The sequence below is a fragment of the Lytechinus pictus genome, chromosome 7 (genome assembly GCF_037042905.1).
Source record: "Lytechinus pictus isolate F3 Inbred chromosome 7, Lp3.0, whole genome shotgun sequence".
NCBI classification, from domain to species: Eukaryota; Metazoa; Echinodermata; class Echinoidea; order Temnopleuroida; family Toxopneustidae; genus Lytechinus; species Lytechinus pictus.
The window spans coordinates 28,174,604-28,198,109 of record NC_087251.1 but is presented as its reverse complement, the minus strand read 5'-3'; the positions used below and the strand labels follow the sequence as shown (position 1 = coordinate 28,198,109).

Sequence of the window (23,506 nt, the reverse complement as noted above, 5' to 3'; positions counted from 1 at the left end):
AAGTTCAAGATGAAAAAGAATGAAATGTTTATGTATATGATAATTTTTAACACATGACATAAAAGGACCCCAACGAAAAACAACTTTTGTTGATAGGGTGTTCCATCCCACCAGTGGTGAATGAATTAATTTTAATAAATCAATTAATTCAAAAGGGTGGAAAAACAAACGGGAGTAAAAGGGTGGCAAGATAAATCGTCTAAGGAATTACCATATAGCTATTAGAGTAATAGCCCCACCAATGAAAATATTTGGGGGGAACATATCGTTTTGCCCCCCTCCCAATAATTCCGCATGTGCAACTAAAAATAAAATAAGATTGTAATGCTACACTGAAACCAGCAAGCGAGATTAAGATACCAACTCGATTTTGATCTAAAATCGTGCTCAAAATGTCTGCTTTTCAGATCGGAATATAAAATTTTTCAGCTCGCGCTTCGCGCTCGCATAATTTCTGTACCAAAACCCCATACTTTTCATGATTAAATAGGTGAATAGAATGTCCCGTTTTCAGCTCTATACCTCGAAAGAACTCCCGCTTCGATTTGCAATAATCTTTTGTTGGATATATATCTTGTTCTTTATTAAAAGCGTCCATTAAATTGTCTTTTTGTCCAGATCGAAATATTAAAATTTTCAGCTGACGCTTTGCGCTCGCATCTATTGTTCTTCTAGATACCCATCTTAATCATTGGTACCAAAAGTGCTTAGAATATCAAGCTTTCACGTCAGAATATAAAGAAATTTTAGCTTGCTCGCTAGTGAGATAAATGTATCTATGCTCCTCATGAGTTACTACAAGCAAACCTAAACAGGTACATTTTTCCTGTTTTCATGTCATACTAAAAATTTTCAGCTCGCGCTTCGCGGTCGCATTGTTGGTGAGGTTGAGATATGTGTCTCTTTCTCATGATTCATATATATATATATATATAATATAGGCCTATGTGTAGGGGTGTGTGGGTGAGTTTGTTCGTTTTATATGATCGAGCGTCTTTGGAACGTTGATTCATGATTTTGCCCCCCCCCCCATCTGAAAAATGGATCAATGCCCCTGTGTATACATCATGCTCAATCAACAGATCACTATGTACATGTTCCAGAAAATTTTTGTCATTTTTTCTTTCATATGAGTTTAGAATAGGCTTACTTGTAACACAAATTGAATTTAAAAAAAAATTATATAAGTACAGTACACTACACTGAAGGAATTTCCAAGAACACCATGCATATCAATCACTCCCAAATGTCCTAACTCGTGATTTTAGTGGGGGTAATGTTGAAAGATCCCCATCCACAAGAACTTTTGTGTCATCATCCCCCCCAACCAAGAATACTGATCGACACCCATGGTCTTGTAAATATTTTGGTGCCGAACCATTTAAAACTTTCCAAGTGAGAAGAAGTAGACCCCCCCTATTATAAATTCTATATGCTTCCAGATTGGCAACTAATGTAAGTTTTTGAGAATTTGAGAAATGTGTTGATATTTTGATCTGGGGGGGGGGGGGGTTCACTTAGTATAAATGTAGGATACGTATGTACCGCTTTCAAGACCCCCATTTCCCCATTTTCAGCCTAAATTTCTGTTCCAGAGCATCACCAATTTAGAAAGCCATAGAAATTCCTATTTTTCCCCTTTCCGAGACCCTCAAATTTGTGGTTTCAGGGGTAATGCCCGCTCATACTCAGCTAGCGCAGCACAGTGGTAAACTGCATTCAACGAGAGCAAGCTCTGCAGAGCAATTCGGAGGCTGCTGATTTGTTCATTGCGAAGAAACATTATGACCAATTTCATGCATATTCATGCAACAGTCCGAAACATAGAAATTATGCCGTTCCAGAGCATTGCATTTTTAGCAATCGTTGATTCTTGAGCAGTTCTGGAGACCCCCATTTTAAGGCCAAATTTTAGTTCCAGAGCCCCTGATTTTTGTTTTTGGTGCGGCACATAGGTATCATTTTATAATTCAAGTATCCTGTCCCCCTCCTGGGATTTTGACGTTCCAGTTAAAACCCTGGCAGCTGTATTAATTCTGAGCATATTGAAGTTTAACATTGCGTAAGGTTACATTAATAAGGACCAGCACCGTGAAACCACCATACACTCTTCTCCTTTGCTAAGAGTACATCATCCTATACCATTGTCACTATCAACCTAACTGTCATCATCTTCACTGTGACCATCCTCACTATCATCATCATCCTAACCACCATTTTCACTATGATCAGCTTAACAATCAATATCTTCACTATCATCATCATCATCCTAACCATCATCATCACTACTACTACTACCACCACCACCATCATCATCATCATCATCATCATCACATCATCATCTTCTTCATTATCCCAATGTCATCCAATATTGTCAGCCAGTACTTAACCAAAAGGCTTGAGACCATCATTTATATTTTGAGAGTTTACATCTTTATTCTTAAATAGAATTGTATCAAATTGAATGATTTTTCTACTAAGGGCAATAAAATCTGCACCAGTCAACCAGCAGTACCTGAAATCTTTAATAAGTTACCCATGATTTCAACTTGGATCTATAAGGGCATTCAATCAATACTTTTTCATTGTAAAAACAGGGTTTTCAAATACATTCATTTATTGATCATGGTTATATTCAAGCAATCAAAAAAAATAAAAGGAGAATCGTGTATCAAAGCAGACATTAAAACATCAAAAGTATGTATTTCCACTGATAAGTATGTATTTCCACTGATGGTTCATGTTTGTGATTAAGAAAATTGAAGAAAGCATCCATATGGGACATTAATCAACAATTGAAAACACCTATATTAAACAACCTTCTTTAAGTGGAAAGCGTAGGTATTCAGACTAATTGTTCCCACCATCAGTCCATGAAGAAGAGTGCTTCCCTGGGTGCTATGCTTTTCTCACTCACATCAATATATACATAATAAAGCATATGTTAATGAAATTATACAAAGGCACAAAAACACAAATATGAAAGATGAAAATAAAAAATTTGATATTGGTACACCAGCTTTCAATATTAAAACTTGACAGTATTTGAAAGAGATTATTGAAAGACTAAACAACATGAATATTTTCAGAATTATCGCCTGTTTGATTTTATCAAATTGCATTGAATCCCATGAATGTCTCCCATGAGATTTGTCAGTATACCTCTCTTAATCTAATATCTTGGTAGGCCTACATCAAAGAAGTGGAATGCCTCTGGTAGTTTTCGCCTGCATTATGCAATTCAATATAGCAGCAGTGCTAACTTTTAAAACAACTAAGATGAATAATTTATCTCAAAAATATAACACCAAACATTCATTTGATTAAAACAATCTTAAGTTTGTTGACCTCAAATAATCTTTGACCTTGCCTTGTTATTCATCATTCATGTCTTATCATTTGTGATATCTATTATACAAGATTCACTTAATTTCATCAAGTATTTTTGGAATGATGTACAAAATATCATTTTCTATCCAAGTCAATTGATCTGAAATGACCTTTAAACTATTTAGTGCAAACTGAATGCCAACTATATAACTTGATTCAGTAGAAACAAGTTAGAGGAATAATTTGAATAATACAAAATATAGCAATCGATCTTTTGCTTGGCTAGCAATAGGTTATGCTCAAACAATTGCTCATTAGCAATTGTTACTTTTTATGCATCAGACGGTCTGACCCATTGTCTTGTTCTGCGACGTAGGCTAGACAAAAACTAACATACCGTACATCAAATAATCCATCATAAATAAGACTTGCAACCTGTTATTGCATATTACAAGATACACAAATACCATTATTAAAAATTCAAGTATAAAAAGAGTACATTATCATCTATGAATAATAATTTCACAAATATTGCAATATATATTTCAATTTATTTAAAAAAAATTTTTGCATCATTTCATTCATTAAATTTGCACATTTGCATGAATCACCATTGTTTTAAGTAGGAATAATTTACATATGCAGCATGTAATGGCCAATCAACTATAATACTTGATCAATTTTTAGAGCATTAAACATAAATATATATATATATTCTCTTTTTCCATATTCAATAGTGATTATCATATCTACATTTCCTTATTTACATTATTTCTGCAACATCAGGGAATTAAGTTGCATCATAAAGCTGTCTATAAAGTAATTAAGTAAAAGATGTCAAGCCAAAATGTTTGCTCAATACATTCAATAACAATTGAAATACAGGCCTACAACTGTTGAAATATATTATTACTGTTAATAAGCATATAAAATTCAAATTAAGGTCTTACAAAATTTCAAATTAAATAATTTGTAATTAAGTCAAGTACATGTTTCAGCTCACACTTTTGTCACAGCATGATTCAATTATTCTAAAAGTCATGCTTAACTTAAAGGATGAATTTTTGAATCCCTCCACCCCCCACAAATAAAATTGTAGATTAAGTTTGTCATGGAGTGTGAACTCTGGGTCAACATTTGAATCCAAAGGCAATGCCAATGAACATAGGCCATTGTCCATTATACATTTGCCACTCTCCATCCAGGGCATAAATGGGCACCAGCAGAAAGGGATCCCTTTCATGCTGTAACAAAGCACTAGAACCGGCTGGCCCACACCCCACCAGGGTTATTGAAATGTAATTAGCACCTTTTGTGGTTGACATATGCACTTTACAGTACAACAATCAATATTCTTATCATCAGAGACTTGCAATAAAAGGCAGTAAAAATAATAGAATGCTTGTTTACAGATGCTATAAAAAGGTATCTTGTGACTGTTTGTTGAGGATCATATTGTCTTCGGATGTGCTGCTATTAACCAGGGGTTCGCTGTCCGTGTTACGATAGTCCCTCGACAACTTCTTGCTCAGTTTTTGCTTCAGGCTTCCTGCCCGAGAGAAGCTGCCATTGGTGGCACTCTTCAGCTGCGGTTGTAATGTGGTAGTGTCACTTGAAGGAGAATCAGATGCAGTCACAATGACCCTGATGCCAGGAAGACTCGAGGAACGATGGATATCGGCATCTTGAAGGTTTTGATTGTCTTGTAAAGAGGGCCTTTGGCTCCAGCTCAGTCCTCGTGACAATGGAAGCTTGGTGAATTCCCTGGGTGCCTCCTGACGCATACTTGCCGATCTCCTGGCTTTGCACGTTGGATCAGGTTTACATCTAGGTTCCTGGCGGCCTCCTGGGACACTCGTCGAACTGTCACTTCTAGAAGATTTGCCACCCTTTATTTTAAGAAGAGTGGACATCTCACCAGATTGTTCTGTTTCATTAACATGCCTGGTTGGACTGAGGTTACTAATTTGCACTGGATCTTCAGGAAAGCCATTCTGGCAAGTTCTTTCCATAGCATCTCCTGCACTGTCTCTAAAGGGGTAACTAAAGCCATAAGATTTGTTGGTGAGTAGCACCGAAGACGACTGGACAGGTGATTGGTTATGATGCTGCCTGCCTTCACCAGGGTGATGGAGCCCCTGCTGTGATGATCCTTTGCTAGGTTGCCCTGCCCAAGAAGGCTTGTAGGTTGGGGATGGGGTGTGACGGAGGGGCGACTCCCTCTGGCTACTGCAAGGCGAGGGTTCTCTGGACCTAACAACCTTTTCCACCCTCAGAACAGGGGATCTCTTGGGGTCTGGAGGTCTCATGATTGTCAGTTGTTTCTTCCGTTCTGTGAGTACCTTGGGAAGTGGTGTTTCCAAAACATCTGGATCCTGCAGAGAAAAAGTAACAGCAATATCATTTGTAGACAAACTATATACAAGTTTTTTAATATTTGCCCAAAACTGTCATAAATAGCCTGTGCAAGTGAATCCTTGAATTTATTTTCTATTTGCCACATACATGAGGTTTTGAGTATACAGTAGTAGGAATCTAGCAGTAGCACCGGTAAATTGCCTTGCAATTATTGGTGTGACAGCCCATGTAATTGTTTTTAGAGTGCTGATATGCAAATTCATATCGCCCGATAAATATGTATTTAAATTGTGGTTATCAGTGTGATGAATTGTCGAAAGTTCTGTGGACAATTCCATTGCATTATGTTAGCATCAACTTTGTTAAGCTTTGATCATTCCACATGTTTCAGTAGCTTTCAGTACAGATATTCATATCATGATCATATCCAGGGGAGCATTTCTTGAAACAAATAATCACTGAATTTCACTGACGATTGCTATAAGCTACCGCAGTCCCTGCATCTCATTGGCTCAGATCAAATTTGTCGGTGAAAATCACTGAATAATTGTTTCATGAAACACTCCTGATGTGTACAGATAGAGTAGTTTGCTTGAATGCATATTAGATGCAAGCAGCCATTGAAACCACTGAACTAGGAGTATCCTTGCATTGAAAACTATTTTCAAATCCTGCAAAACTTTGCAAGGTATAGAATTCAACTATGATTACCTGAATTAAATTAAAAACCTTGTTTTGATAATTAATTGTTGCAGGAATGAATGTCGGGAGAGTTTTTCATCAACATCTGCCTTTTGACAAGATGTCGAATTTGACAGCTTTCCTTGATTTTGATTGGCTGAGAAGCACTGTTATTACACTGTTACTATGATAACTGTCACATAAAACAGTCCTTGTCACAAAAACATCTGTAAAATCCTTTCATGAAACACTCCCAAAGTAACAAATTCTAAACTCACCTGTAAGCAGTAATTAATGCTTTCTAGAACAGTGGTGAACGAAGGCCGATCTTCGGGGATGTGACGCCAGCACTGGGACATCAAATTAAATCTATTAAAGGTTCAAAAGGAATACAAACAAAAAAGCTTTACTAAAGGTTGACTGTTATCAAATATGGAGAATAGGTATGCAAATTTCTCTATGGACAAGATAAACAAATTGTATCAAGTATAACAACCTTTGATAAGAATAATCATAGTCATAGTACAACAGAGAGAGGTGGAATTGACAATAGGCCTATTATTGATCACTTGCATTTCCCTGGTAAAAAAAATCATGGCCATAAGACCTTAGGGCATTGTTTCACCAAAATGCTCTACATCTGACCTCCTAAGTAAATCATAGAAATGTGTGTTATTAACCAATCTTTCTATGAACTGTCCAATAACCCAGATTTAGGATGGATTTTTGTGAAACCAGGCTCTGGCTGGCTACTTACACAGGTTGAGGACAGCTCCTTGGTGGGTTCATTCTCTCTCCTGCTGCTACAAACTGAATCACTTCTTGATTACTCATTCCAGGATATGGCATGAATCCTAACGAGATGATCTCCCACAGCAACACACCATATGCCCTACACAAAAAACACAAATCATAGAAATGTTGTATTAAAAATCAAACCGAAATAATGGCTGGCCCAGCACCATGAGAGATTATTGTTCATGATAGGCCAAATTTCTAATAGCCTGGTGGAGGAACAACAGATGATCCTCCATATTCTCATGTATATTTAACTTGTCTGAAGTGTTGGTCAAGATTGAATGGTGTGGATTATATTGGACTATTATTCAAATATTCTAAGTTTACAAAGTGTAGTGACTGTTATATCATTTCAATTGATTCATTCTTTGTGGAAATTTGTATTTGAAGGCTTATCAAACTTATTGCCACTTGAGATATCATTACCTTGGCTGAAAAAGACTTTTTGACTTTTTATCTTATATACTCAACTATTGCACATGCATCATAAAGTAATATATGCAAAAACTTATATCCTGATATTCTTACCCAATCCATGCTTGAGAAAGGGTTTGAGAAAGGGTTTATACAAAAAACAAGTGGAACGCCTCTGGCAGTCTCGCCTGCGTTACGCGATTTGATATACCAGCAGTGCTGCTTTGAAAAAGACTATTAAATAATTATTCATAAAAGAAAAGACTCATATGATAATAAAATACTATGTCCATTTACTCAACATGACCTTTGACCATGATCATGTGACCTCAGACATGTGCAAAACAACTCGATTACCCTTATGTCTATGTTTCATGAACTACATGTGTAGATCTATAAACTTTTTAAGTTATGATGCCAATTCCACAAATGCCCCCAACACTATCAAAGTTCGTTGACCCTTAATGACCTTTGACCTTGGTCATGTGACCTGAAAATTGCACAGGATGTTCAGGGATACTTAATTGCTCTTATGTATAAGTTTCATCAACTAGATCCATAAAATTTCAAACTTATGATGATTCCACAACTACCCCCAACATGGTCAAAGTTAGTTGACCCTAAGTGACCTTTGACCTTGGTCATGTGATCTGAAACTTAGGCAGGACCTTTAATGAAACACTATCACCCTTATGTACAAGTGTCATGAAATAGGTCCATACACTTTCGAAGTTATGACGACATTTCAAAAACTTAACCTTGCTTAAGATTTCGATATTGATTCCCCCAACATGGTCTAAGTTCATTGACCCTAAATGACCTTTGAACTTGGTCATGTGACCTGAAACTCAGGCAGGATGTTCAGTAATACTTGATTACCCTTATGTCCAAGTTTCATGAACTAGGTCCATATACTTTTTAAGTTATGATGACATATCAAAAACTTAACCTTGGTTAAGATTTCAATGTTGACGACGCCGCCGTCGAAAAAGCGCCGTCGAAAAAGCGGCGCTTATAGTCTCGCTCTGCTATGCAGGCGAGACAAAAACCACACACACACAAAAAAAAAAATATCAAGGATCAGACTTTTTAATAAAGACATTTTGATCAGATTTTAGATTCAGATCAACCAAAATTCAGCAAAGCTTTGAGCATAGTATAAACAAACCAGCCATTTACAGCACAATTTTTCGCTATGGTGTATTTGAAGTAAGATAATATCGAGAAAACAAGAGATGAGTTTACATACCAAACATCAGTCTTAGATGTAAAGATACCATCTTGGAATGCTTCGGGTGGCATCCATTTCACGGGGAGAAGAGCCTGCCCACCTTTCCGATAATAATCAGCCCTATCAAACAAAGAGACAAAAATATGGATAATATTAATGAAAACTGAGTATATGGGTATAAGAAGACCCAAGTGCATGATAGTTCATTTTGAGTAAATTAAGAAAACTGGAATGATAGATTTATTTTTGTGTATGTCCAAAGAGGATTTTGGCAAATTTTTCATCATTTTGGGCACTTCCAATTGGAATTTCAGGATACAAATTACAAAAAAGATGTGCTCATGTATAAGCAAGTTTTCTTTTAAGTAACTTAATTTTTATACTTATATTCATATACTAAATTATACTTGATAGATTAACAAATCCCCCTTAGGTTAAAAGTGGCGCAAGGGTTGATTCAACAACCATATCTAAGTTTGATAAACTAATGTATTAAATGGCTGCATATTACTTTATTTATAATGCTTCTTTGTCTATAAAATGTAATCTAAGTAGGTAAATGTGAAAATGTGACACAAAAAATAACATAATGCAATTAAATTTTAGTATAGACTACCCTGGGTAGTCAGGAAAAGCAGTCTCTATTGGCAGGTTATCCTTACAGTCAGGTTGAATGGGAAACCAAAACTCAGGGGAAACCAAATTACTACAGATAGGTTGTCATTCTATATGTGGTCAATAATAGGTATGACAGTACTTCCCACAATGCATTTTACACCTTAAATGCATCACCTTGTTCTATATGTTAAATATGAAGTCAAATACCACAACTTCTTACCTATATATATCCCTTGCCATGCCAAAGTCTGCTATTTTTGCTACACGATCAACCTCCTTGGTGGTCAATAAGATATTTCTTGCTGCGATGTCTCGATGAATGAAACGTCTGGATTCAAGGTAGCGGCACCCTTGAGCTACATCCTGGGCTATCTGTAACAGGTCCTTCATTTTAACGGAAGAAGGCTTTTCCTATAATTAAACAACAAATACAAAAACATAAATGTTAAATTAAAAAATGCTATGCCATGGAACGGAAATTCGAGTGTAAAAATGGGGGTCCCCTCCGCGGCACATACCCACCACGCATTATATACTTAGTGCCCCAACCCCCCCCCCCCCCCCCCCCGGTATGAAGTGCTGTGAACAGCTGCGTGTAGAAATACTGGCAAATGTTTGTTGCAGATCTTTCATGATATTCTTTATGAAGAACAAAGTACAAGGGGGAAAACTCATTAAAATTATTTTCACTTCTTTCCTCCAATTAAGAGTTTCCCTTGAAGTGCAAGAATGTTGCCCCTCCTCCATACCTCAGTAGGTCTGATATCCCTGAGAAACTGCTTCAGCTCTCCTCCTTCCATGTACTCCAGGACAATAAAATGTGGCTTCTCCTTGAAACAAACACCCAGAAGAGACACAACATTGGGGTGCTCAAAGTTACCCATGATGAGCGCTTCCATCAAAAAATCCAACTCGTCCTGCTCCGTACAATGCTCTGGTAGGGTCTGAAAAAGAAGACAGTTATAAAGACCTTAAAGTATACATCCAAAGAAAATTCACGAAAGTGATGATTATAGACAAATTATATATGAATGGAAAGGTCTTGTCTTTTTATACACAAATATGTCACTAAAAAGTCTTATTGTCGTGGAAATGCAAGAAATGAAATTATTAGAGACCCTTCTCAGCTAGCCCCCCAGCTGCCCCCAGAAACACACTAACGCGATCAAATACAGTCGAGAATAATGACGTCACATGATGATCGACTCACTCAGCCGCTGCAAGCCAGCAGTACACTGATAGCTGATTCACCTTCCTGGTCTCTATTTTTCTTCGAATTTACCGTTTTCTTCATGTATTGTGATATCCGAATTCTGTTTTCGACAACTTCAGACTATAAGGGAACCAGAACTGTGTTATTTTGCCCGGTTTTTATTGAATTGTGAACTGGAAAGATCGATTTTGTCCACTCGACAGTCTTCGTTGTGTTGCTCTACTATACTAACTATTGAAAAACTCCAAGCTGCATGGTCCCATTCACTTGCTCCCGATGCATGTTGCAGGTTACGCTGTTTGATCCAGTCAAAAGTCAAGGTAAGCATGTTTGGAAACTGTACTTGTTCTGACGATGCATTCAGGTCAGATGACAGATACAGATCTGATATAAGTTTAGAATCATGCATTTTGGCATATACTATTAAAATTAAAAAGTCTTTATTTTAGAAATAATGTTTTTGCCACCCAAGGGTTCATTACATGCCGCCGCGCACAGAAAAATCAAGCCATTGAAGTCGTGTGTTGTGGACCCAAGAAGTGAGATCCCAGCACGCGCGACCCACTAGTTAGAAATCCACTGCCAAACGCGGTTCGTCTTAGGAAGTGTCTACATTTTTCAACTGTTACCAGCGATCTCCGACCTTAACGGAGGAAGGATACAAGAGAGGTGCGAGGTAAGTATACTAATACTAACCTCGCAATACGTGTGAGTGGTTTTTGCACAATTCCAGCAGATTTTTTCTTTAGATTTCTAAAACTGGTCAGGACTCAGGCAGGCGATTAAATTATTTAGGAGCACTGGTATGGACCATGGCTGAAAATCTGCTGTTTCAGAGGAATGTTTAAGTTTTTATTACACACAGAAATATATCACCATGATGCCGATGTCATGAAGCCAGACAAATTTTCAGCAGTGATTACCCTGATTCCTGGCCAAAATCACTCACACGTATTGCAAGGTTAGTATTAGTATACTAACCTCGCACCACGAACCGCGTTTGACAGTGGATTTCTAACTAGTGGGTCGCGCGTGCTGGGATCTCACTTCTTGGGTCCACAACACACGACTTCTATGGCTTGAATTTTCTTTGCGCGGCGGCATGTAATGAACCCTTGGGTGGGCCAAAATTAGAGTCTGGTGTTTCTTTCTGATTAGAGTGTTGCTGCATATATGCATGCGTAATGCCTTCAACAATGAAGATAAATGCAATCTTTGTAATGACACAGAGACTCAGAGAGCACCGTACCTCAAGTGATGTTCGTGTAGTCTCCACTTCACTACTGCTACAGCCTACACTACGCTACACACCTACCCGGGTAGGTGTGGCGTACATGTACGGTAGTGTAGCGGTAGTGAAGTGGAGTGGGGCCTACACAAACATCACTTGAGGTAGAGCACCAGTGTTCTGAGTGGAACTTTTCAGGTGTCTTAACCTACTATCATTTGTTGTTGACCGGGAATTACATGCCACCGCACGTCATCAATCATCACGATAATTAAATTCATACTTTGATTTGATTATTTAAACTATTTCTTTTTTTCTCTCTTCTACACACAGATCTGCACAATTGCTGACTCTGGTGACTTCTGGTCTCTGCTTGCTACCTCAATCTGGGAGATTCCATCATGTCCTTTTACTATGATTTGGATATAGCCATTTTTTTCTTCACTCTTTCCAGGACCTACGGTTTGCAAGTTGTGGACTGATAATGATACAAAAGAAAAATTTTCTTTATCAATCTTGGAAACAATTTTGAGCACAGTTTTGGAGAGAACTAAGAAATTTGACTTGGACAGGAATACAGCTTGTCAAAAATAAAACGAAAGAACAATTTCAATGTTACTAGGGCATTTTGCGAGAAATGTTATACTCAATCACACGTCCCAAATCAAGGGTAAGTCCTTTGATTAAACATGTAGTTGAATTACGATTGCAACTCGACCTTATTACGCTTGAATTTGAATTTAAGACTTACGCTTGATTTGCAATTGAACATAAGTTTCTTGCAGTGCCCCATAATTATGTTTTGTTATCAGATATTTAACGTGCTGATTTTTCTCGAAAGGTATAATATATTTGTCCTTTTAAACGGTATTTGAATATGGGTACGCCTTTTATTTGTTTTCCACAATATTTATTGCATGTATGAACAGAAGAGAAATATTAATTGTGAAGCACTGTGAATGTTCTGTGCTGTTGTGTGATGGTTCATCATTTTTGTTATAAGACTGAAAGCCTGGTGGATGTGAGGAAGTGGCCTGGATGAAAGAAAAGTGAACATGTGTCCAATTACTGATTTGCATATTCTAAGACAATTTTGTTTCTGGATAAATTTTGCTATGCATTCCCTACATTAAGAGAAAAGGAGAAGTCCACGCAATCAAAAATTCATTTGAATTTAAAGAAAAATAACAAGATATTGCAGGAAATTTCATAAAAACTTTGATTCAAATTTATATAATTACTATTTTAACAGTTCCGTAAATATAACCTAATGTGATCAGATGAAGAGTTTCCTATCGTCAAATCTGCAAAGAATAAAAAACAAAATGCCACAAAAAATAGAAACGAATGTGATGTGAGTGACAACTCTAATTTGCATATCATTGTTTTGTGTATATGACTGTTTTGAGTAAAAACAACAAGGGAAATTACTCTATTCAAATAATTTTTAGTTGATGTGGACTTGACTTTTAACTCTACCCCTCCCATCCCAAATAAGAGTAGAAATAATCTAATCAAGAACTTGAAAATCAAAAGCAGCAATTAAGAAGCAAGATTTGATAAATACAGGTCTGAATAGAATTTCACAAGAAAATAAAAAGAGAAAAAACGATGGGTAGGGACGGGGAAGGAATAAAAAAAAAATGCCCAGAAAAAAAAAAATCAGAGTTTCGAACCAGGGTCCTCGCACATGACAAAACAATGGCCAACGCATTTGGCCACAGACCATTGCCCTACCGGAAATGCATTTTTAAGATATATGAAATAAAGTCCGCTCGCCGCTGTTGCCTAATAATGCTTCGGCAATTCAACAGCAATTTCAGTAATTTCGCGATGGACATTGCCGTGTTTTTTTTGTGGTTCCTGACTTTGCTACTTAATGAAATTTCATAATTTTTGTTCAGTCATAAAGAAGAATGTCTATGCTTTATATTGATTATAATATTAATGTGACGCAAGTGTGATTTCTACGTGAAAATATGCTTTGTTTATTCACATATATTTCTTGAAAAAAAAAAAAATTTCTAAGCTAAATATCGGTTACCAAAATACGTTAAATGTGCACTTTTTTTCACTGTTCAGTAAATTCAAACTTTTATCTATATAACAAGACCAATATTAAGAGCAATAAACAATTCTAAGAGCAAAAAACGCTGATTGGAAAGATCGTCTCCAATGGGCTGCTGTCAGCTCAGCTGCTCTGCTCATTGTGTGACGTCACTCAGCTGGAGCTCGCAAGAGGACCGGTGGAAGGCAGAAATATGGCATGAAAATAAATCATTTTTGAGAGCTGATTTCTGCAAACTCTGATCACTATTTTGAAAAGTGAAGTTATATATCTGATTAGTAATACTTCCCCTTTACAATGATGACCACATAAAGTCATTATAAAATACTTTTGATTCTTCGGATGTATACTTTAAACAAAATAAATAAAATAAATTTATAGTTGTTAATCATGTACTTAATTAGCTTTATGAGGTAATAATTTGGAAGCATAAAAACATGTGTCCAGAACACAAAATGCATAAATAGACAATGATGTCTCTGCAATTAAAAATCATAGTGACATATATACTGCATTAAGAGTAGGGTCTTTACATCCTAATCATCCTAATAACCAATTATCTATCCTAAGCACCATGATTTCTTTAATGTATGAAAATAATTTGACATATATTTTGTTCTGAGTTTGCGAACTTTACATTCTTGCATATTTAGGATCATATCATCAAAATGACAAATAAAACACCAAACCAGAAATTTGTCTGTATCGATGTTACAGCGAGACCTAATGCCACACAGCGTTTTGAAAAATAGAACCCTTGATTCATCAGAGCTTGAAACTAGATACGTAATTTTCTGGAGCACCGGGCCCGTGATTCTAAAGAGTCCACTCAGTTACATGTCAGAAAGCGATGGTGCATGGAAGTAAGAACTGCAGCTGCCCTGGCTGTGCTAGCTGCCTGGATTTCATTCAGGCATGGACAGGAGACTGGACAGGCGCCGATGGGAGTGATTCTCATGTTGAGAGTCGCTCGGTACTTCGCAAGTTTTAGGCAGTTGCGAGAGCAATCCCAGAGCAGACGAGAGCGAAATCACTCATCGCTCCTATGTATTTTTTCACTGGATGCCAACACAAAATTGCTTACCTTGACTGCAATGTCAATCTCAGATTTCTGGTGAGGAGGTTGGTATACCCCTCGAAAGACTTCACCAAATGCCCCTTGTCCAAGAGCACTGAAAGAAAAAATAAACGAAACAATAAAAACTCCAAAAATTTTCTCCAGAACAATTTAAATATTTGTAGCTTCTGACATAGGCAAGTATGAACGCAAACCTAGAGAACTAGATATACTTACATAAATAAAATCTAAATATACTAATGATATATCACTAGAGGAATTATGGTAACAAATAATTTGGTTCAAAGGGCAATCAGAAGGAGGACTTACAAAAACACTGAAATTTTTATTCTCAGTCAGTAAAAATGTCAAATACCCATGAAAATTTTCAATGAGTAAAATAATCAGGTATTCACAACAATATTTCGCTTTTATATAGCCCCATTCCCTCGATAGCATTCCAACAAGAGTTTCCAAACTCAGTCGCTAGGCATACTACATAGAGTTATGTATCTCATGTTTGTATCCTCATGAAAAGTGCAGTCAATCATCGAGTTTACAAGTAGTACAGATATTGAGAAAATTTGTGTCATTCAAAAACTGCCTGAAAATTAGACATGACCTACGCTTTACCAATGATAAGTCTTAAAGTAAGAACTTTTTATCTCATTTTGATCATACTGACGATTTGTCTCACTACAGATTAATTCGATCTATTTTAATTTACCTTAATAACCTCAGGTTTTCTCTTGGAAGCTCTTTTAGGTCATGGGTTGATGCTGGAGTGTCCTTTCCTGGGATTGTGTAGCAGGGGTTGACATCAATGGCAAAGTTGTTCCGAAGTTGGGATAGCTGGTAACTAGCTTCCATCTTACTTTCAGCCTCTTTCAGCTTATGTTCCTTATACTTGAATACTGTGGTAACAAATTGAGATTTGACAAATGGAAAGTGGCTCAAGAAATTATTGTAATTTTTTTAATACTCTAAAAACATGTGGCTTTAGACTGCATTAACACTGTTTAAAATGCACAAATAGAATGCTAATGTCCTTAATATAAGAATGTATTCTAAATTAATTAATTTTTGTGTTTGAATTGAATGTGTACATTTGTAAGAAAGGAAGCTACATTGCAAGAATGTATCATGACATATTAAATAATACGAGAAAGTATTCATATCTTTTCCAGTGAGATGAAAAAGATTTCATTCATACATATAAAACAACATCATGAATTTAATTATAATGATGCATGTAATGGACAATTCAATTTATATATCGGTGAGAAGGATTTACATTAAAAAATGCATTCATATAACTATAATACCTTCAAATCATATGAAAGTATTGATACAATTTAAATGCACTCAAATGCTGAGAATGTATTCATATCTTACCAAGACAGATTGATAAAATTGTCAGGAAAATAAAAACAAGAAGAATGATGATAATAGTGATCTTTGAGATTGGTAAGGAGTGTCCGGGTGGTGATGATGTGGCAGCTGAAATAGGAAAGACAAAACAGACCAAATAATTAAAGGATTGTTTATTTATTCAAAATTGAAGAGAAAACTCAGAGAATCAAAATAAAATGACAATTGAAAGAGAGTCCCATGGAAATAGTAACTTAACAGATAAACAATAGTTTGTAATACTATTCTTTGGTAAATAAAAACTGTCTTTATATAGACTTTTTGATTATATTGTGACATGTGCAAATTATATATCATTTCACAGACATCATGAAAGCATCAAAATGATTTGATAGTTCATATATGATACAACCATTGTTCTTGATTAAATTTTTTTCAGTCATTTAACTTGTTCATACTAGCAAACAGCTCAGTATTGTGTCATGATATATGCATATCACATCATGGATATATATATATATATATATATATATATATAATAAACACAAGTTCACAAGGTTGACTGGAGGTTCATCAAATTTAATTGCAGCTCTGAGTTTCACGCAACCTACGTGAAGTGCGATCTTCAGGCAACTGATAAAACTTTTCAATACCATTGAACAATGCATGTCGCGATCGCGCGGAGCGCGTTACACCAAACACGCACATACTGCTTGGGCGCAGGAAACTAGGTAACCAGTGCGCGCTGAGGCATCTCATCTCATCTCATCTCATTATCGATAAATCGATCAACCACCCATAGCGGAGTATCGATTATTTGAAAAACATTTGAAAAACATTCAAATTATAAAAACCTCAGCGCGCACTGGTTACCTAGTTTCCTGCGCCCAAGCAGTATGTGCGTGTTTGGTGTAACGCGCTCCGCGCAATCGCAACATGCATTGTTCAATGGTATTGAAAAGTTTTATCAGTTGCCTGAAGATCGCACCTCACGTAGGTTGCGTGAAACTCAGAGTTGCAATTAAATTTGATGAACCTCCAGTCAACCTTGTGAACTTGTGTTTATTATTCAAAGCTCTTCCTGTGAAGAACATCGAGCACTCTATACAAGGATAGAATTCCCGAAGTATATATATATATATATATATATATATATATATATATATATATATATATATATATATATATATATATATATATATATATATATATATATATATATATATACTCACCTAAACAGTTTTGTTTGTCAGCTGTTCTATAAGACCCTTTTGGGCAGAAGACAGTAGCAACAATGATGACCTCACCCGGGCCAGATCTCGCTCCTGTAATAAGAGTGACAAGGATTGAATTTTCCATCAACAATGATCAAATAATCATGATAATACCCTAGTTAGTGAGAGATTTATTCATTGTATGGTTGGAAAACAAGAATGACAATAAATAATTACAAAAATCCTGAAAAGAATAACCATTACAACACAATAAAAATAATCAGCTAATTTTGTTACCTTTATCATTTATCATTTTCAATATTCATTCACTTTGATAACAACAAGCTAAACCCTTCTTACTCACGATAAATCAATGAATTGTCGTTTATTATGTTATTCAATTAAGAGCTGGCTAACCTCGTCACAAAGGGCTAATACTTCCTCACAAGCAAACAAAAATTAATAAGGAGGCAAACGGTCACCAATACTTATGACAGTACTTCTTAAACATTTTGACCAGCCAACAAAAAAAATCATCAAAATTCATTTAAATTACTTGTTACTTACCAGCTACTGCTACTGGTTCCATTACTGAAGGATGAATGAATGACATTCCTCCTTGACCATCTCCTTCAAGTGACTTGACGAGAGAAGCGTTACCCCCTGATCAAATAGAAATAAGAAAAGCATATACATTTCTCTTTTTTTATGTTACATTGCTATACAGAGGGAGTCACTAGTCACATGATTTTATATGGCTCAATCTGAACAATGTTCATGGTCTTCTATTTACTCGTCTCTATTCATATCCACCACCATGAACATCATAATTTCAGAATATTTCGTTTTTTGTATATGTAAATCATGCTTTTAAACTAAAAGTGGTAAGATACAGCATTACTTGTGATATACATACTATAAAGATATGTTATCATGTAAGTTGTTAAATTGGCATATACTTTGGGCATTTGATGTAAAACTTAAGGCAACTATCATCATATAAGTTTATGGTTAATACTGATACATTAGTTGCAATGTCTCAATTTTTTACTTGAAATATCTCCATGAAACAGAATATCCTTTCCAACATGACCTACCTGTGTAACCCCCTCCACCACCACCTGTTGTACATGCCCCTCCTCCTCCACCAAAGCCCCCATGGGTGTTCCATCTGAAGTCTTCATAGGCTAAGAGACACTCCCTACCACCAGTCGCCCCCTGGAGGAAAGATCTACCGGTAGGCTCATGATCATGGGTAGAATTCCAACCCCCTCCGGCTCCTTGATGGGTAAGTAAAAAAAGAAGAGGTGCATTGTGAAGGAAAATTGATTGTTGTATTTAATCATTGTCATTAATTTCTTAAGCAACTTGACAAAAGTCTGTGCCATGTCTTATATCAGGAATCTTATTTAAAGGATTTTATGCACCTTTTCTTTACAGCTTTCCTGAAATCTCCATTGTTTTGTCTCTGGTTACAAGGATGATTTGAATTGAAAAGCTGCTTTTAGGATTCCTGTGGGAGAGACATGGCTCTGAGTTTTATACAAGGTGCCTTAGGCATATCATGCATTACTTCCAAAGTAAAAAAATAACACAGTGATGTTCATTATATTATCTTGTTATCATTCCTTGTTATTAATGTCCTAATTAATCATTCATCTTTTCCCCACAATCATAATCATGATCTCTATTCATATTATTTTATCATCATTTATTTGACTATCATCAATGCAATCATAATCCTCAACAGAAAAATCAGCAGCAAAAGCTGAAATCAGATCAACATTGAAATTCCACACCCTTGCAATAAGATGTCATGAGTTTTTTTTTTTGTTATGTTACTGTGGATCATGTTTTGAGACTTGAAGCCTATAGTTCCCTGTATATGATATCATGTCTGAATACTATGAGAAATGTGTTTTTGCTTTGTTATATCATATCTGTACAAAACTTAACCAAAGAGATGCTCACCAGCTGTGGTCCTTGATGAGGCCCCATGTTCTCCAGAGACCCCTGGGCCTGCTGACCCCACCCTTCCATGACTATAGCTGGTAGATGGGGAGGGGCTGAAAGCAAGACCCCCTCCCCCAGCTGCAACCAAGAGAGGAGTTAGATTTGGGTAATTCTCATTCATCTGAAAGTGAAAAGGAACAGGTAAGTTGATGAAACAAGTAAAACAACCTTCAAGAAACAGTCTTCATTTACATCTTGTCACTCAAAACTGTGATTTTGTATCAAAGACCATGTTCCCATAAACCAGTACCGCAACTTATCCATGTCACAAAAATTGACATGTAGCACAGAACAGGGTTGTAAGTTAAAGAGTACACACATAATGTATATTTGAAGAAAGCGTCAACACGACTGCTATAACATTTCTCCCTACTGCTCTACCCTCCATAGGGTCATAACATCTTCATAGTTTGCAGTCTGACATATCTGTAGAAAGATTAAATCAAATTTGTTGTATCTCTTACTAGAGCAATGAAAGTTCCTCCACCTCCTGCTCCACCGCCTCCAGCACTCCAGCCTCCCTCACCTAGCTGGAGCTTGGCTTGCTCATTGGCATTACCACTACAGTAGTGGGAGAACAACACATCAGGATCCTATCCGAGAAATAAAGAAAGTAAACAAGATAATCCTAATAATCCTGCTACATGTTTGGACCATATCTTTTCCTTGGGAAAATAAAGAATTGCTGTCCACTTTTTTTTTTATTTCAGAGAAATTTGAAGGCTACAAATGTTTTTTTCTATCCATATCCTTACTATACTGATGAAGTGATAAACAACAATCAGCAACACTATTTGGTTGAGTATGTTGTTGCCATGCCAACATGAACTTTGATTTTTAAGCTATTTTTAGTGGATGGCACACAAGTAAAAAAAATGTTCAAAATATGCCAGTGCAGTAAGGATTGAAGTACCAATGATTGTGATCCTATACTGTAGTACTGAATCAACTTCCTTGTAATAATGATTTCCTGGCAAATGTTAAATGATTCATAAAATACTTTTTGAAAACCCTCTCCTGAGATGTCACAATTTCTAGTGATGGTCAAATTACAAGAAAGGCAAACTGTTACACACTGCTGTACTTTGCCATCTTGCTAATTGCAAACAAGTTATTTACTGCCTTGTAAGGTCTTGTTAACTTACACTGCATGCACTTTCGCCCTCTTGACCAACCAAAATGAAGAGCTGGTCCCCTGCGGTCAAATTAAAGATGGCTTCAACCTTAGCTCCCTTGCTTGGTCTGGAGTTCTCCACTCCTGCTCCTCCGCTAGCACCATAGGCAGTTATACTGTTCATGATGAAATGAACCATAATTAGAGCAGAAATATACAGGTAGAATTATATATCATGATTATCATTATCATCATCATCATCATAGACATTGCCACCATCATCATACCGATCACGTATATCACCATCATTATTATCACTACCAACATCGTCATCATCATCCCCATCACCATCATCACCACCACCAAATCATCATCATCTTCACTATTATTATCATCATCAGCAGCAGTAACATCATCACCATCATCATCATCGTCATCATCATCCCCATCACCATCATCACCACCACCAAATCATCATCATCTTCACTATTATTATCATCATCAGCAGCAGTAACATCATCACCATCATCATCATCACCATCATCATCACCATCATCACAACCATCCTAATCATTTTCAACATTGACATCACCAAATCCCATCATAACAAAAAAAATGCAAAAATGTCCTATGAATGCTGCATATTTTTAGTCCGGCAGCCCAGGAGATTTATTCAACCGAAAGCCAGACAAGCAAATGACCCCATAGTTGGATGGCATGGACCCTGAAGTTTACAAAAATGCATTGCTGCCGGGTTTTATCCGTGGTCTTCCCGCCGAAATGACGTAATCGATGACGTCACTACAAAATGGCCCTATTTCACAATTTTTTAGACATTCTACACATAAGATGAAGTAAAGGGAGAATATCTCAGCCGAACCATGTTTGTTTTGTATGAAACTTTCAGAATTTATAGTTCAAGTAGTACAAAAGAGACATGCAAATTTCACGAACAAAAATTATTGTTTATATAAGCAAATGACGTCATGACATTTGCATATCAATAGTTTGGGAGATATCTTGCTTAGAAAAATTGTCGAAAATCGATTTAGAAATTTCTTTTTTAGTGTACTTTATTTGATATATTTCCTGTCAAGCATAATATCGTTCTCTTCATCTATATCAATACTTTTAGAAAATATATGTCAGTAATTGAAAATGACATTATAGACTGTGATTTCAGCCCCCTTTTCATATGGTGCGTACATAGAAATCGTGCGTTTTTGGGTCCATTTCACCATATTGCTGATGTGTGCGAATGATATGCCTGCTTTATCAATGTTTCCTGCATTTTACATGATATTAAATCTTCCAAACAGCATATTTTCATTTTCATTATGTATCTACTGATAAATGAATGATTTCAGCAAAGATTGATTGCCCACTGGGCAGTCTATAGGCTATGTTTTCAGCCTAGTTTTCAACAACAAACCTATACCATGTATGACTGCATTATTATAGTCGAGTCGGAAATGGGAGTTCCTGTGCACCATCAAAATATATTTTTAATCAACGTTTTTGTATTGCCTGAAGTGTCTAGTTAATGAATCTTGATGTTCCCTTTGCAAAATTGTGTCCCACGTGGTTCAAAATTGATATCTTTGGCGGTCCTCCTGGATTTTCTTAATGAAAATCAATTATTTTCATATTTGTTTGCACAGAGTCTGACAATGGGACAATCTTAAATGAATACGCATTTCACTATAAATTTGGATAGTAAAAATCGGTTGAAATCGTTTTCTGGAATAAATCTCCTGGGCTACCGGACTATTTGATTCAAATAATGACACATATTTTATCCACCTCCCCACTCCCCATCCCAAAAAAGCTGAATCCATTCTGCTATCTTCGTAAGATATGAAACCATTTTCAAGAGTCTCAACATTTGTGGTAAGATCTATCCCTCTCTCCTACAAACAAGTTAAATGATGTCTAAGAACTAGACCTCCTTGCATCAAACAGGAATATTTCTAAATACACTTACCTATAGAGCCTTGTCTCTGGCACAATCCAGACTTGCACCCCTGCCAACGCAATGGAATCTTCATGGTTTAACACTCTGACTGTGAGGTTACTGTATCGGTAGGCTGCAGTGCACCTGGCTTGAGTCGGTCCATAAGGTCCGTGGGTGCCACAGGTTGTGAAGGCGAAGTTTACAATTGGAATAGGTTCCTTTTTAATGGTTGTGGCAGTAGTGGTTGTTGTTGCCCTAAAGGATGGATCTACAGGAAAATAATTAGATTTTCTGATAGATTGATGTGATATTGTCCTTATCAATGAACTCTATCAAACGATATGGTAACCATAAAAGTCAACTCCTTGCCAAGTGAGAACTTCTAAAATTGAAGGAATGTTTTTCGTGCAGGTTTTGGTTTATCACATTTTTCTAAATCAGATTTTACTGTTATAAGTCTTGTACAAACCTGTAATGACTTTGGTAGGGGTGGGGTATGCTGTCATATCGGTCGTCCGTGGCCCCGCAGACCATGTGCTTGTGTACCCTACCGTTGATCCCATTATAGTAGCATTTTTCTCAAAGCATTCTGGACTGAGAGAGACATCATCGACGGCAACGTCCCCCTTCCAGCCACGGCCCCTTATTGATTCAATCTGTATGAAGTATCTAAAGCCAGGATAATAAGAATAGCATGCGCCTCTTCAAAGATATTTTTCAATAATAAATGGAGGAATATGAATGCCTTTAGTCATTATAACCTCTTTCAAAGTGGTATTTGGGATCATATAAAATGAAGAATATACCTCAGGCCGTTTCATACAGCAGTTTGTAAATAACACAA

At 36.5% G+C, this 23,506-nt stretch overlaps 1 protein-coding gene across 1 annotated transcript in view; it reads right to left on the bottom strand.

Annotated features, from left to right (window-relative positions):
• Window positions 1–2,410: 2,410 nt before the first annotated feature.
• Window positions 2,411–23,506, bottom strand: part of LOC129264623 (leukocyte tyrosine kinase receptor-like) — a 36,550-nt gene continuing 15,454 nt past the window's right edge. The window contains exons 9-25 of the mRNA XM_064102400.1: window positions 23,132–23,331; window positions 22,693–22,930; window positions 20,740–20,884; window positions 20,059–20,187; window positions 19,553–19,715; window positions 18,679–18,861; window positions 18,149–18,244; window positions 17,600–17,692; window positions 16,392–16,496; window positions 15,724–15,910; window positions 15,024–15,111; window positions 10,180–10,374; window positions 9,651–9,841; window positions 8,831–8,932; window positions 7,127–7,261; window positions 6,648–6,738; window positions 2,411–5,705 (exon numbers count right to left, since the gene is read on the bottom strand). Of these exons, the coding sequence (XP_063958470.1) occupies window positions 4,746–5,705; window positions 6,648–6,738; window positions 7,127–7,261; window positions 8,831–8,932; window positions 9,651–9,841; window positions 10,180–10,374; window positions 15,024–15,111; window positions 15,724–15,910; window positions 16,392–16,496; window positions 17,600–17,692; window positions 18,149–18,244; window positions 18,679–18,861; window positions 19,553–19,715; window positions 20,059–20,187; window positions 20,740–20,884; window positions 22,693–22,930; window positions 23,132–23,331 (3,301 nt within the window). The 3' untranslated portion in view covers window positions 2,411–4,745. The remainder of the gene's footprint in view (window positions 5,706–6,647; window positions 6,739–7,126; window positions 7,262–8,830; window positions 8,933–9,650; window positions 9,842–10,179; window positions 10,375–15,023; window positions 15,112–15,723; window positions 15,911–16,391; window positions 16,497–17,599; window positions 17,693–18,148; window positions 18,245–18,678; window positions 18,862–19,552; window positions 19,716–20,058; window positions 20,188–20,739; window positions 20,885–22,692; window positions 22,931–23,131; window positions 23,332–23,506) is intronic.